This window comes from Ornithodoros turicata, chromosome 5, assembly GCF_037126465.1.
Source record: "Ornithodoros turicata isolate Travis chromosome 5, ASM3712646v1, whole genome shotgun sequence".
NCBI classification, from domain to species: Eukaryota; Metazoa; Arthropoda; class Arachnida; order Ixodida; family Argasidae; genus Ornithodoros; species Ornithodoros turicata.
The window spans coordinates 83300077-83315939 of NC_088205.1; the positions used below are offsets into that span (position 1 = coordinate 83300077).

General features: G+C 46.0%; 1 protein-coding gene across 4 annotated transcripts; it reads right to left on the reverse strand.

The window, feature by feature from the left end:
- Positions 1–1829: 1829 nt before the first annotated feature.
- LOC135395050 (H(+)/Cl(-) exchange transporter 4-like) lies at positions 1830–15766 on the reverse strand. 4 transcript variants are annotated; one of them, XM_064626234.1, is made up of 17 exons: positions 15447–15766; positions 14628–14806; positions 13924–14022; positions 10472–10847; positions 10243–10402; positions 9760–9966; positions 8672–9025; positions 7932–8012; positions 6838–7023; positions 6248–6333; positions 5954–6190; positions 4664–4759; positions 4394–4452; positions 3149–3256; positions 2956–3074; positions 2301–2395; positions 1830–2239 (listed from the first exon to the last, which is right to left on the reverse strand). In XM_064626234.1, the coding sequence occupies exons 2-17, from the start codon at positions 14803–14805 to the stop codon at positions 2149–2151; spliced, it is 2532 nt and encodes an 843-aa protein (XP_064482304.1). In that variant the 5' UTR covers position 14806; positions 15447–15766; the 3' UTR covers positions 1830–2148. The 4 variants fall into 4 exon arrangements, with proteins under 4 accessions (XP_064482304.1, XP_064482306.1, XP_064482307.1 ...); XM_064626236.1 differs by lacking the exon at positions 13924–14022; XM_064626237.1 differs by lacking the exons at positions 13924–14022; positions 14628–14806; positions 15447–15766 and adding an exon at positions 12817–13071.
- Between the last annotated feature and the right edge of the window lie 97 nt (positions 15767–15863).

Below are 15863 nucleotides of genomic sequence, written 5' to 3' on the forward strand. Positions count from 1 at the left end.
TTGGCTTACAGCCTCGCATTCATCTGCACGCAACGACTCGAAATTGGCTTTCAGTAAAAACTCGTAGAATAGGAGTATGCCGTCGTGTGTCGGGGAAAAACCACTATTGCATCAAAATTGACCCAAGCCCCACTAGATATACTCCGTGGAAATATAAACACGATGACTCACAATCGGGATTTGGTGTTATAACAGCGGAGTGAGGTCTGTTCACATTCTATTGGAAGATTTTAGTTTTGTCACCCGTCTCTTTGTGCTCGAAAAATATGGGAAACGAAAGCATTTGAGTTACATTGTGTTTGTGTTGCAGCGTGTATTTCTCGCTTTTTTCTTACGATTGCAATGTGTTTATGTTCCGGATTCCGCTTTACTTCGTATGTATATGGTATATATATTGAGAGGCAACAAGTAAAACGGATGTTTCATCTGAGCACGCCCATAGCAAATTCAGGTTATGGACGACCCTATATTCTCCTTATATGCGCAATTTTTTATACTCTGCAAGCACAAAAGCTGCTTTCCTGCCCTCTACCATACGGAGAAAGCAGATACGCGCTGACAAACACGACCTTTCTCCTGTAAAGGGAATTTTTCCTGCCTATGAGTCATAAGGAGGTGAAGCGGACTTCCAGGAGCCGGATCGCATGCTTTCACGCGGGCGGGCGCGACCAAGCATTTAGCGTTATCTGACAACTTTCAAAGCAATATCCGTCGTTCGCGCAATTAAATAAAGCTAATTATATCGTCGCGCGACACATTTCACATTTGGGCGTTTTCGTGCGAATATTTGACACTGTTCAATTCTTCTGCGCTTCCAGAAGTAATTAAATCAGTGGGTGATGCGGGGAAATCATCATCCAAGGTACAGCATGTTCCATCGATTTTTCCTATTGACCGACAAAACGGGGGATCTCCCGAGCAGTCAACGCAGTGACTCGTCTGTGTGTTTTCATGGGAGGACGTGTCAGTGTGCTAAAAGTAGAATGTACTGGCCACAGTTTTAGTGCACTGAAACGCCGAGTACATTCAAATAAAACAATCCAGAAACATCCTGTCAAAGGATTTCCAGAGGCCAACACCGCCACGTGCACCAAATATGTGATTCCAATTATTACAGCAAAATGGGACCAGATTCCAGATTTGTGCACCGTTCCAATATATTGGAACATTCGCCGACAGGAAAAAAAAAAAAAGAAGAGAGAGTGAGAGAAAGAAAAGAAAACGAAGAAAGATTAGGGCGCAAAAGCTTGCAGAAAGAGGAATTGAAGCGGTGGCGGCAGCAACAAAATGGGGCCCGTTCTCCTCACCCACCTTTGTCTGGCATTGATCGGTTCCCAGCCACCCCAGGATGGTACTTAGTATATGGTCCCCACGTGGGGTTCAAATTGCCGTTCAAATCGCGTGCGTCTGGCGTTCCACGAATCCTTGACACGAACTGCACCAGTCTAGAAGAGCTTTTCCTTCTGTTCTAGTTTCTACTACGGTTTGGTGTTGTCACCACGGAACAACTGGTACCACAAATTACTGCCCTGTAATTCTGCGTCTTGTAACACTTCCTGCACCACAGAGTCTGAAAATGTACCTGGCTGAGAGGGCTTTTTCTTGTCTTGCAGCCCTAGCATTCAGTTAGGAGCCAAGAGCAGCAAGTGGTGCACAAACTTGAGCAACTTTTTCGTTACATTTCCAAGTTTCTGAGCTATGGAAAAGAGAATAGACAAACATTTTATTGGCTGCAATCAGCCTAAACTTGCTCTGTGGTGCATTGTGGAGAGTTTCAGATAGTCTGGTACCCATAGTGGCACTGAAATCTCAGTAGGAACAGACTCTGCTCTGTGTTCATCGAGTTTATTTTTTTTCTTCACAGTATATTCAACGACTTCGGCATCCCGAAGAGACATTTTGGCATCATTTCGGTGTGAAAAGTTCACCCATGATGCATAAACCTTGCTTCTAGAGCAAGCACTTCTCGTAAGGCTCGCCGAACCTTTTTGTCTGTCCACAGTCCTTCTCGCAACATTCTTAAATAAAATTTCTTTCGCATGCATATAATCGGATATATTAGTGTGTAAAGGAACTAAATCCAGAGGAGTATAAACACAACACGATTCCACTGTAAATGCAGCAGATGGGATCCTTTTTGGAGCATCTCTAGTTGAAGAGGACAGACTCGGGATCTTCATTGGCAAGTAACTTGATGTGCCGCAGCACGTCCTTCTTCGTTATAATCCCGAGGATTTTTCTGGAAAAAGATAAACAGAAAATGTATAAGTTCCAACCTGCATGGTGGAAGAGCAACTGACCCGTTGTGAGTGACCAGAGTTTGTCGAAGTCCCAGCTTGCGAAACATGTCGATTACAGTCTCCATCGGGGTCTGGTCGGTTACCGTGATGGGAGCCTAAGAGTTTGGGGAAAAGACGGTTGAAGTGTATGGTGTCAAGGTGTATACACTCGGTCTATCATTTTAAATCGAGTACCCCTCGCAAATTCCAGGCGATACAAATCGGGTGCTGTCCATTTAGAGTGCACGAGGGATATATTCTATGCACGAAATTTCAGAAATTATGGACGCTAGAATTCGGGGCCAGGCCCGGTCCCGAATTCTACCTCCTGGCATTCTGGCCCCCGGGGTCTCACCTTTTCCCAGAGATGGAATTCTGACATACTCTCAGCATCCAGGGTCTAAGTGTCATCCAGGAACACACGGTGTCATGTATTCCGTCGAATAACAGTCAAACTACGCCACTATTTCGCGTGGGATTTCCTATACCGTGGTTAACGAGGAATAAAATGACACCATAGTTTTGAAATAGACTGGGAAAGGATGCAAGCGTCTGTTTAGGAAAGAAAAATATTCCAAAATGTCTAAAAAATTATGGCAAAAATGCGCTAAAAAAGTTTTACTGATCAGCTGTCAACTATCTTGCGCGCAATTATTTCCAAAAAGGGCGCACGTACCAGATCTAAAAATCGCCGCAGCTTCACCGGGGGAGGGCCACTCCAAGGTGTGGGTACGTGACTGACGAAGAGAACGCGAGAGTTGCCTACCACCCCTTCCTGAGTCTTTCTTGCAGTTCCTGTACCGAGTGAAAGAGGCGTTCCTCTCATTTTAGTAAGACTGATTACCCGGTAGGCTTAGGGTAGGCCTCACCCAGTGCCAGGCCCAAGTCCTTTCGGTTGATGAAGCCTACCAGGTACTGGGATTCCGCAGAGACAATCACGGGAAAGCCATGGTGGTCGGTTGTCTTGAGCAAGCACTCTGTTTATGACACAGAACCTCCAATGTGGTGAAAATGTACAGCTCTGAGTGTAGCGATAGCACAGTGTGTAACACAGTGATAACACATAGTGTAGCACAGTGTGGCGATAAGGATAGTAACTGAGCTGCCATGATAAGATGGCCCAACATGCTAAGAAGGTTATCTAAATGTTTTTCCAAATAAATAAATAAATGTTAATGCGCTCGCTCTGTACGCCCCTCTTTATGGGGAGCCGTACATAGCACATTGTGATAGCTGACAATGCAAATACAACAGATACAATGGATTATGCACTAACAATGTTAAGCCAGAGCACCACACAGTACTAGATGCGTCTACTCGACCAAACGTCACAAATTCTAGCCCAAACCAGACCTGGGTACCAAGCGGTCAGCCCAGCGCCTGCCATAACCTTGTGGGTCAGTTCACGCTCTGGCCTTCGGGCCACCTTGGGCCCGTGGAGTGCTCTGTGCCAAACGTTGTTACTTTATTGAGCTGTGTTAACTTATTTTTTCGGAAGAGGAGGTCTTATGTGGCAGCTTGTGAACTGTAGATGTTGAAAAAGGACCTCCTTACAAATCATTCACTTTCAATCCCAGCCTATCTCTTTACAATTGCTGTGCCTCAACCGGTAAATAGAGAGTTTTAGCAGACCGTTGATAACGTGGCTTGCGTCGAACCGTATCAACCGGAACCAATCAGTGGATAAGATTCTGAGTCACGCACCACTGCGATTGGTTCCGGTAGGCACAATTACCTTATCAACGGTGTACTAAAACTCACTAATATCCACATACAAGCGATGAGTATTTGATATAAGCAGTGCTGTGTAAAAGCTGCACAATAACCAAAACATAACCAATCGCAGAAATGAAAGACAACAAGTCCGTTGCTTTGGAGCAAAAGATCTGTCCTCAGCCAGGACATACAGCCGAGGCCCAGTGCGATAGAAAAATAAATATAAAATTCTACCTAGTTTGAGTGGGTACATATCGATGAATGGTTGCCTGCAGACCAAGCAGACAACACATTATTTACCCCACCACACCGGTATGCTCACATTCTCAAGATAATGCTGATGATCTACGTATTAAGATGTTCTGAAGACAGCTAACATAATCAGCAGAATGACCTACCCACTTCATCCACAGTCATACTGTCTTGGGTGACACAGCAGAGGCTCCCATCCCCTCTTCTGCGAGTACAACATAAATGTCACGTAAATTGTGCAGGCTCAATCTTGACACGAATGAATATGACAAACAACATTTTGAGCCTCAATGACGTCCAAGCAATGATCTCATAGACGGCAAGCTGGATCGAAGAGGCACTCGTAATTTTTTTTCAAACGCAACATCTAAGGTATGATTGCTGGCGCTTTTCGCCAAGTCGTAAGCCATCCTCACCTCGGCTGCATGACGTCAGCAGCCAGGGTGGTGTGGGCAAATTCTTCTTTGTTGTCCAAGAATGGGTAGCCATTAAGGTGGATGTGGGCATCGTATCTGAGTGACCAAGGCTCAGGAAAGATGTATCAAGAAAAGGGCATGCCTCCGCTTCTAGCATGTACATTTCACGACTGTGCCACAGGCAGCATTTTCTCACGCACCTCACTGTCCATCATTCAAACTCTGCCCGTCATCGTAACCCATCAAAAAGACAGTCTACCGTGAGTTATGACATGCGCAAAAATCGTCATCCCGTTTCATTTTTACTGCAGACACGAGTAACTGCACCTTGGTAGATGAAACGAGGGCGCGTGACTGAGATATGGGATCATTGAAGATTGTTTTCAGATATCGTAAAACGTAAACAGGAATGTTTTTCTGGAATTGGCGGCTCAACTTCTTCGCAACAGCGATGTCGCGTGGTGAAAATGTAATTAGTGTCAAGTGTAAAAATTAGTAACAATTAGGCGCAAACTTAATGGAAATATTTTGTACGGTGATCGTAAGAAAGCATGTGGCGCGCTTTTCAGGCTCGGTTGGAATCGCGACAGTTACCCTTCAAGGTCGCATCATTTCCCTTCACTCTGGGCCATTTCACGCAACGCATCTTTCTTGCTCGCGAGTCAAGCTGCCCACAACCTCGTGTATATCACCCAATGAATGCAGCCTCATAAGATACACAAAGGAGGGCGTGCAGATGGTGAATTAACTAATCAGGCATGTCTTTGCGCTTCCCTAGTTGCTGCAGCAGCCCCTAACACGGCGGCAAGCTTGAAGAATGGCACTCCAACAACGTATTCGAGCATGCACAGCACTAATATAAGTTTATGATACATACTTTCTAAGGGTAACCTTGCCGTGCTTAAGGGTACTTGCCTGCACTGACACCATGTTTTCCTCACGCATTTTCGCCGGCTACTTTTTCCACCATTTTTGTTGACAAATTTGTCTACGCACTCCTCCTCAAGGTCACGTGGGTGCAACGTGTGCCGTCATCGGACAAACTTCGCTGACGTGCGTCAATGATTGACAGGATGCTTGCTGGAGATGGCATGAAAACAGCGCAAGAAGTGATTCCCAATCAAAGATGCTCGTTTCACCATTCCACATGCGCATCTGTTTCATGTCATGTAACAAAAGAGATGAAACATTCCTCAGATTCGCATCATTACTATACATCCAAACTCACACTCCTTCATTCAAGCTCTTTCTGACTACCATATAACTCGTCGTGACCCCCCTAAAGGATACATGCCCTCTTTCCCCAGTGCATCCCCCACCCATTTGCTGGCCATTACTGCTGCCATGAGAGGCTCGATGTAGCGCACTGATCCAGTCAGTTCGAACATGATGACCACCAGGGACACAGTCATGCGTGTGACCCCTCCGAGACACGCGGCTGCCCCCACCATGGCGTAGAGGCCAGGCGTAATGCAGTTCTCGCCCGTGTTGCACGCTCCTTGGAATATCCACAGCGTTGGGTAGTGGCTGCAGGAAAGTACATAAGGTCAGGTGCCGTGGAAAGAGGAAATGAAGGCAACTTACTATGCCAGCTGTTCCACAGCAATGCCGATCATCCTTCCCATGATAGCACCGAATGCCATGCTCGGGATGAAGATACCGGCGGGAACCTGCCATTTATTTATTTTTATTTATTTCTCTCTCTCCGTGACATACATGGTACGTACATCTAAGCTTTGTACAAAAAACTGCATGTAACAGCCTGACAAGTCCCGTCCTCCATACAACCAGGCAACATCAGGGTACAGACAGCAAAATAACGATATTTATTATGAGCACGTTAAGTGGCACAGAACGTAAACGTAACTCTGGAACACGTGATGCAAATTGCCACAAAAGATTTCTAGGCCTTGAAGCTCACAGTATAAAAAGATAGTAAATGTCGCGTGCCTTTGCAGGTGTGTGCCAGAGTATATAAACCACGCATTTGTGGGTGAAAATAGAGTCAAATGTTGTCCCTCGTCCCACCATTCTTTTCTTAGATTCTAACGCGCACGTTTTGCACTATCTGGACGTCCGCATACTTTAGCTACCTTAGAGGTTGCTTATCCAGACCTGGCCTCGAATTTCAAGCTACTTCATCGTATATGGATTAGTGGATGATGACTGTTCACCTTGATTCCAAACGTGAAGATAGTAATGAGGAGCTTGAAGACGAGGGCCAGGCTGAGTTGCCATAGAGACGTGTACACCCCGGGCCCGGCTTCTGCAATGTCGATGTGGTTGTTGACATTGGTGAAGTTCCGTTTGTAGTCACACAGAGGCGTTACATCTGTGATGCCGCACTGGCTGAACAGCACCTGAATCATATATTTTTTTTCCCTCTCAATACCATCAGATATCGATCCAATCTACATTACAAGGCCTAGACACACATGTAGCTCACGGTGTAGTCACTGGTTTAACTGTCTCGACCAAATCTATTTTAGCGGGCAATTTACTGGTGTTGATGGTAAATTGGCTGCATTGATTTGACAATCTGACTGTGTGGTGGGGAACTTAAACTCCTCTTGAGGATATGTCAACTATTGGTGAAGAATTAATGGGAACAACTAACACAAGCAAAGAAATCAGGAGCATTATAAGTAGAGCCTGAAGTTTTAGGGTTTTACCCGATTCTTCCCCGAATTTGCACCCCAAATTGAAGGTTCTCTCTTTAGGGTGAAACCCGATTTTTACCTGGCAAATTGCCCTCACTGGGATGTCTGTAGGAATGCAATAATTTACATGTTTGGCAGAAAAATTCAGTTAGATTACCGTTTGTACCAAACCACTACAGTTAGTTTGAGCAACTGAGCCCGATTTCACCCCGAATTTAGCATACTGAAAGTTTTTTCACCCGAATTCGCATGAATTTAGTGCACATGTTTATTTACCCGATTTTGAGCCCCCGAATTTAGAAAAAAATATTTCCCAAAAATCTTCAGGGTCTAATTATAAGGTGTGGCAAAAGACTTGGCTTGGTTCGGTTTGGCTTGAATCCACACTTAAATACATCCAGGAGTAGTGTGGACAGTGATAAGCTACAACAGTTTGTCGCACATTACAGAAGGTAAAGCTTAGAGGGACCGTGTGACAAAATGTCTGTTCACTCACAAGGTAGCAATAACACAGACTAGCATGGCATGACCTAACCTTACTTGGGACCAATAGGGAAAACTTGCATTGCATATTGAGACCCTGGATGTACCAATGCAAGGCCACATACCTTGATCAGATCACTTGTATTCATCCGAGTGTACTCATTAGGAAAGCTTAGCACGGCTGTGATCACTGTGATGGCCAACACCTGGAAACAGATTAGAACAAAGATAGATAATCATCCTAACGATTGTAAAAGAGCATGTGCGCAAAACATGGCCAGAGACATTTCTTCTCGTGTGAAAAACATTTTACTGGTGTTACTGGTCAAGGAAGTGCCTTTTTGTCCAATCTGTATGGAAAGACCTCCACTCAACGGAAATGTCATGCGCAGGATTCAAGGGATTCAAGGGATGGAAGCAAAAAGAAGCGGCGCGTATGTACTTTCATTTACAGACAGAGAGAAACATGTTATGAGTGCTCCTTCATCTTGTAGTGCTGTTTCGTGTTTACGGATGTGCGTATTTTTACAACAGGGACACGCACTACAATGTGTCTTCCTATGATTGTTCGCGAGTACACATTAATTTTGCAGTATCGCTTTTACCCTCTTGACATATAAACCTATTCCACAACGTATGCAACAGAACAATGAATGTAATACAGTCAAGCCTCGATATAACGAAATGCTATACAACAAAATTCGCAGTACAGCAAAATAATTTGTATTCCCTGCCGCAGCCATATTTGGTCAGGCTCGATACAGCAAAATATTTGGTAGAACGAAAGAAATCGTGTTCCCCGTGAGTTTTGATGTATCGAGTTTCGTTAGTACAATCGTGTTTAGACCATTTTTGTAATCCTTACCTCAGAGATGGGGTACTGTCCCAGACGAGACTCCTTGCGGTACCTGCACCAGCGGATGTTGCACTTAATGAAAATGGTGGCCACCACTCCACCGAGGATGCCCAGCAGGACGAAGGGCACCAGCTCAAAGAAGAGCCAAGGCAGATCGTATTCCACATAAAACATGACCAGGTGGTCGTTGCCGAAAGGGTTGATAGAGCGTAACACCGAAGCTGCCACCAGGGCACAGAAGAAGGAGCGCCACAGTGTCTTGAGCGGAAAGTAGTAGCTCACTTCCTCCAGGCTGAAAAGCACTCCTCCGATGGGAGCCCCAAAGGCCACAGAAACACCTGCTGCAGCTGCAGCTGACAGGATCTGCAGGTCAAAGGATTCACGTTTAATGGCACCAAAGCAACCTGTGAGGGAAGGGTGCCAAGAGTGGTGCGCCAACTCATGCCCTATCAAGGGTTTCTCACATCTTAATGGAGTATAGAAGGCACATGTAGAATTCGTTGTTCTACAATATGATGAACATACTACCTTCAGGAATTGTCGTGCAAAATATTTTGTTTGGAAAGCGCAAATTTCCCCAAGATAATTAGTTTACAAGAATGCGCGCAGCGGCATTGATCTTGCCAATGCTGGTCCTCGTGTGCGGTGACATCAAATTCATCGGCACTTTTTATTGGCTGCCGAGAATCGTCTGCTAGCGAAAGTGACCAGTTGAGATGCGGGATGGGCAGAGCGAAATTCAACTGCCAAAAAAGAAAGAAAGAAAAAAAAAAAGAAAAGAATTTGACGCTATTGGGTGACTGACTTGACACGCCAACTGGCAGATGACAGAAGGAGCATTTCAGACCCGCGGCTGAAAATTCTTTTGCGCTGCTGTCATAAATTTTGTGCGAATACAAGTTTATCGCAGCAGCGCTTTCTACTGCTCCTGACATAACGTTTCGAGGCCTTTCATGCGCCTTTAATTGAAACTGTATTACATATTTTCGAGCCTGTTCGTAGCACTTGTCATTCTGTACGCGACTTAGCAATCTTTAGCACGCACCAGAGCACTTCGTCTCGGCAGTGCTGTCTTTTCTGACCATCTCACCACGTACCTCCCTCTTTTTGGCCTCATTCTTGCCGTACTTTGGAAAGAGATATGAGAAGATGTTCCCGATGCAGCAGGCGACGTGCACCAGGGGACCTTCTTTACCCAGGCTGAGTCCAGCACCGACGGCTAATACTAGGCACACAGACTTTATGGTCAGCGTCCACTTGCCTAGGTAGCTGCGAATGATGAACCCGCTCAAAATGGTTTTGATCTGCAAAAAGATGGGGGGAATCATTTAGCTGGGCTCATTATGAACTAGAGAAATGAGCCACTTCATAGCTTTCTGGCTTTGAGATTGTCTGACAGACTGTCAATGTTCGATTAACTGCTTAATTAAAGAGCTCTATTTGCAGTAATTACGTGGTTGTTGCAGTGGGTAGGATTGAAAGAAGCTCATCTAGTAAGTGAGAACGCTAGACAACGAGACAATAACACTCTTTTTTTTTTTTTTTTCTGGCTCAGAAAGTGAGCAATAAAGGCCACTTACTTCGGGTATTCCAGATCCACAGGCGTAAGGAGCAAACGTTCGCACTAACATGACAGCCAGTGTGGCAAACAGTACGCTCCACATTACATATACCAGATAAGATAGCAGATAAAATCCTGCACCTTCTTTGTTGAGCTCGCTGCTGAACATTTCGGGCCACCTGCGAGCAATGAGCTAAATGATATCTCCTTTTCGAGCTTTTCACGGTGAACCCTTCCATGAGGCCTACCTGTACCACTGCTTGCAGTCATCACCCTTGAAGAATGTGTCATTCGATGCCCAGCAGCACTGTTCTTTATTGAGCCAGAAAGCCTGTGGACAGATGCCCTCTCTGAGGTCTTTCATCCAGAGGGCGCCTATGTCTATGACTGCCGCAATGGCCCCTGCGGCCAGGCCTACGAGCAAGACGCAAAGCCACCCTGACCAGGCGTCGTGGAAAGCGGCCAGCATGTCCCACACCCCTCCCTGCGTCCTGCGCTTCTGCAGGAGCCGGTGCCGCATACGGTCCCGTGCCAAGTCCCGCTGCCAGTCGATCGTGTGGAAGTCATCGTAATGGGAGCCTCCACCAAGCTGTTCTTCCAGTTCAACTGCTTGGCTCGTTCCTCCTGAGGGCACGCCATTCAGTTTGACATTTATCTAATCTGTAGGCCTTTTCTTTGAACATTAACAGTTTATTGTAGACATTGCTGTGACATCCACACTGCTATGGTAAGGGACACACTGTTCGGCGCAACAAAGGAATAACAGTCCAACTATCTGAGTGGCACCACCATGGAGTATTGTGGAAGGTCAGTGTTTCATAATGTCACCCCTACCACCCTCTATACACAATTCCGCGTCAGAACCACAGCTGACATCCAAAACAAAGCAAACTTCGCTTAGAAACCTCCCCCAGAGGCATCCCTAGTGGACGGTCACCGCAACTACGCACAGGACGAGCGCGTGCGATCCCAAATATTTCGTCTCACCTGGTTCATCGTGCAAACGCAACGTTTTCTCGTAGATCGCTTCTAGTTCTTCGTCGAACTGAATCATCGCTCAATTCCCCACGCAGCAACTGCCTTTGACCACGCTGCGTCATTGTACGTGTGCACGTCGTAGTCACAGTGGCCCCTTATCGCACAGTTCATTGTTTCATCGAGAGATAACGTCCCCAACGCGGTTATAAGGCTCGATAAACGACGGCAGAAACGGGAGGAGATCGAGTTTTACCACATCGTAAGCTATTGCCTATGCGCACGTAAAGGATAGCGTTTGTGGTTCTGCGCACTGCGCGAAGCTCTCTTTCACCTATGGGTGCGCGCAGAGCCATCAACGCTATATCCCTTACGTACGCGAAGGAGACAGCATAAAACTCAGTAGATACGTGCGTTTGGTGGATCTGAGCACGCGCAGTACCACCAACGCTATCCCTAGCGTGCGCAAAGTCGGTAGCGTAGTCTGCGGCTTCTCGGAGTTCTCATTTGAGTGAAAGACTGCAGCCCTCGAAAAAGTCCGATAGCGGCAGGAATATCTTATGATTCAGCTTCCGCAATTTTCCTCTTTTTGTCCCCCCGCACTTGGTATTTTAAACAAAACCTCCAACTTCTTGAAACGGCGCCGCGCGTCCTCCCAGGGCGTTTCCAACCGCTTTTCGAGAACCGCCACGTGCTCATTAGTGCTGCAGGCAGCTCTCGAGCGCGGATCCGCAAACGCTTTTCATTCAGCCAATCGGAGTACTCGCTTCCTTTGGCGCAAGCGGGCCTCCGGTCTTTTGTGCGTGTTTGATGAGACCGTAAGTAAATTTATTCGTGTCATCAAAGTTGTTGTCTAAGCTGTCAAAGACGAGCTATTAATTTACGTGAACCACGGAATCAACGAAAATAAATACGACTCGAGTGTGGTCATGTGGGTTGGAAGCCGGCAGATAAACGTGTGTGTGTCTCGTTTTTCTTCTGTTGTTCCTTCTCTGCATCTATTATATTGTGTTTCCGACCGCATCCGGGAATGCTTCACAATGTAACTTTCCAAGAAGAGTCGATACAATCTCGAGTTATGAATTTGTTATGAAGTCATGAATATCGCTGGAGGTACGAAAACAACTGAACAAACACACGCCAACAAACAAACACGAAAACAGACAACGCCATCAACAAACATCCAGATCCCCCTACCGGAATGTTATTTGCCCTCGACAGATGAATAGGTAGCTCGGCAAAGTCACAAATCATTTCTCCCGATAACGGAACCAGGATTGGTTCCGAAACGTCAAATATTTTACCGTTGCCGGCTCGGCTACGTGTGACCGACTTCTTCCGGCCGCGTCATGGACTGAGGCAGCGCAGTTTTTTGAAACGCATGTGGGAATGCGTGTCACCCTTTTTTGGCGAGACTCATTCGTACCAACTGGCACGGCAGCCGCAAGTTCGTCTGACCATTCAAACCACCCTTCAGAAATAGGTGTGTACACACACCGACTTGAATAGACGTTAAAAATAAAAAGCCTTTCTGAATTGATAATAACGAGCAAAATCACTGGCGACTGTTTACCGGATCGTCCTGAACCGACGGAAATCTTGTCAGATGGTACCTTACCTTTGCTTGCTGAAACCACTTGGCCCTCTTGCAGAACGACATTGCCTTGATCGCCCAAATGACCGAGGGCGGCCTCACTGCTGCATGGCCGCATGGCCGAGGCCGCCTCGAGCTTACAACAACACGCTTTGTCGTCCTCTTTCTCCGTTCGCAAAATAAGCGCGTCATGAAGCAGACGACAATGCGCGCATCCAAAGGTTTCGGTTTCGAAATCGAACGAGTACCGAGGACGCGACAGTAATATCTCCAGAATCGACCTCTGAGGGGTGCTTGCTAGGGTTGGGGTATATGCTTATGTATAGCCAAGCTGTATTTGGTAATGTTGCAAAAAAAAAAAAAAAAAAAAGCAGGGGTAGAAATCCCTGGGACGCGATACGCGCAGGAGCTGTAATGAAGCGCGAACTGAATTGCTACGCTGGTAAACACGTGTGATGGATTTCCCCCCCATCCCGACTTTTTCAGTGAAGCCGCCGTCTGTAGCCAGCTGGACCCTCTGATGCCATATTCGGTCTACATCTCGATAACATTCACTGCACATTCCTAATCAGGATCACCAGACTACTGTAACCTGTCAGTGATCTAGTAACGTTGATTGGGCACATGCAGGCACTGGCAGTTGATTGGTTGTAGCGAGCATGCACCCTATGCTGCATAGCGTCCGTAAAATGTCAGATAGAGAAGCTTCGCGAATGAACGATACAGCGTAGATGCAGCGCTTTTAGGTTGCATGGGAGAAAGAGCCCTGTTCCACTCACTTTAGCATAGGGCAGAGCATAGGCCAGAGCACAGCCCAGAGCATAGGTAGACACACGCAGCTATTTTCGGCTGTAATTTGCTCTCACAGGATAAAAATCCTTTGACCACTTCACAGACAAGGAAACAATCAGCTGAAACTCTGCAAGAAACCCTTTCGTGTCTTTCACCTCCAACGACAATCATCATCTCCAACAATTTTTGTTCCATATCTGTGCTGTCATATACTCTCCCGAGTGAGGAAATGGTTGTTATTTGCAGTCACAAGAAAAGGAAACATGCAAATGCGCATCATGCAGTTAAGGGTGCATAGGGGAAGAGCTCTTTTCCTAGCCTAAGTGCAAGTAGCATTACCTGTGAGGTGCGAGCATTCTGCTTCCAGTGACTCAAAACTCGAGTCCCCAAAGGCCTGGGCATACAGCGGGTTAGTGAACTTGCTGGCACTTTCTTCTCCTGCAATGGAGCGGCAACTGTGGTTTTCTTGCACCCAAAGACTAAAGCACGTCTGTGCAGCATGACCAATTACTACATGGACACTGTTGTGACCTTCATCCAGACTTCACGGGGCCTGCAATTATGTGGCCTTTGCCAACGTAAGCAAGGATTTCTTTGGGCGTACCAGACACAGGTCTGGATACAAGGTGCCATATTTAGTCAAATACTAAGAAAAAAAAAGTGGTGTTGTTTTCAGCAGAGTTCCCAAGCTATAGGACAGAAAGTGGCTCCTTTCCAAGACATCCACGGCACTTTTGTGAGGGAAGGGTGCTTCATTGATTTCCACAAGGTGCAAAGGGGATGATTCTTTTTCTTTTTTTTGGTATCAAAACCCAGAGAAGGAAAGCTGTGGCTAGAGCACTGCAGTACCCGTGCAAGAAAAGCCATCTACAATATTCTATAGACATTTATGCATTGCACCATGAGCATCCCATCTCTGAAAGAGGAGTTAGCCAGCAAGCGGGTCAAGCTTGACATTTCTCAATGTGTTTCTTGTTAGTATCTTTTCGGAACTCTAGAAAGGGCTTGAAGCCAGGTATTTTCTGTTAGTGACTAGGCCTCACCTAAGCATGTGCTGTCTCCTGCGGCTGCAAGCTGATCCCGAGGCATGAGGTCAATCATGTCCTCGTCGCTGCTGCTGCCACTGGCGGCTTCTTTCCCTATTGGCTGTCCCGACAGCAAGGCCTGGTAAGCGAGAGCATGGCTCTGCTGCCCCACCAGGCGCTCAGTCTCCATTCTCATCCTGATCGTCAACAGCTTTCTATTAACGCTCTTCATAACACCACCCACTTAGTCGTGTTAATGTCATTTTGGACACACATATTACTGTATTTTGTCAACATATACTACTGTTACGATCAACATATAGCCTAGTTTTGATTAGACTGGGTCAGGTATGATTACACTGCATGTGACAAAGATGCATACACTCACTTTGACACTCATGTAGACGATATGGCTCTATCTGTACTGCTTATAACTACACGTTTCTTATATAAAACTCTGCTAGCCCAAGGAGGCAGATGAGTTGGCTATGGTAAATGGTAGTGGTTGTGTCAGGCAAAGCCAAGATATATATAATATAGTTGTACGCCGATTATAAAATACACCGAGAGCAGATAACAGCAGCAATTTACAACGCTATCACCACCTTCGACAAGTGATGTATGCTTTACAGTTAAAATGGCATAGATACAAGCAAGCTAGTGGATAAGCTCCATGATAAGAAAAGGCTGTGCTTGGACAACAAAACATAAAAAAGACGAACGGCACTGAAACAGTTCAAACCATTCTCATCATGGAGTAGGCTTAGTAGACGGGTCGAAGTTAACTGCGTTGCTTTACGGCCATACGAATCTTCTGTTGCAAAAAGACTGGCTTACCATGCTCCGTTGATAGGTCATCGATGCTTTTTACTGATTCGTATAGTGAAAATGTCAACACGTTTGCACAGATTACACTCTTCCAAACGGTAAGTGACAGGTGACCAGTACGCTACAGAACGTATCGTTTCACTTGTGAGTATTCTTGGTAATCAATGATCAGATCTGTGCCTCTTCCAGTGTTGACTAGAATAGTTATTCTGTTGAAATTGTGTGTCCAGTCACATCATATACCACGAATAGCTGCATTAAGCACCACAGTATGCCGACTTCGATAAATAAACACACAAACCGACAACAGTGGCTATCATTTGGGCTCTATTTGGCTAGGTAGCCACCAGATCGTGAGTCCGCAGCAAGAGCGGACAGTCGTGAGAAGTTCAAACATAAAATTTCATAAATAAATATGACAAGAAA

Excerpts from the sequence above, each read along its gene's own strand:
- LOC135395050 (XM_064626234.1), bottom strand. The coding sequence starts at position 14,805 with ATGAGAATGGAGACTGAGCGCCTGGTGGGGCAGCAGAGCCATGCTCTC. Across the intron at positions 10,403-10,471 it reads GACTGCAAGCAGTGGTACAG|GTGGCCCGAAATGTTCAGCA; the intron begins GTAGGCCTCATG and ends CATTGCTCGCAG. Across the intron at positions 6,334-6,837 it reads TCTTCACGTTTGGAATCAAG|GTTCCCGCCGGTATCTTCAT; the intron begins GTGAACAGTCAT and ends AATAAATGGCAG.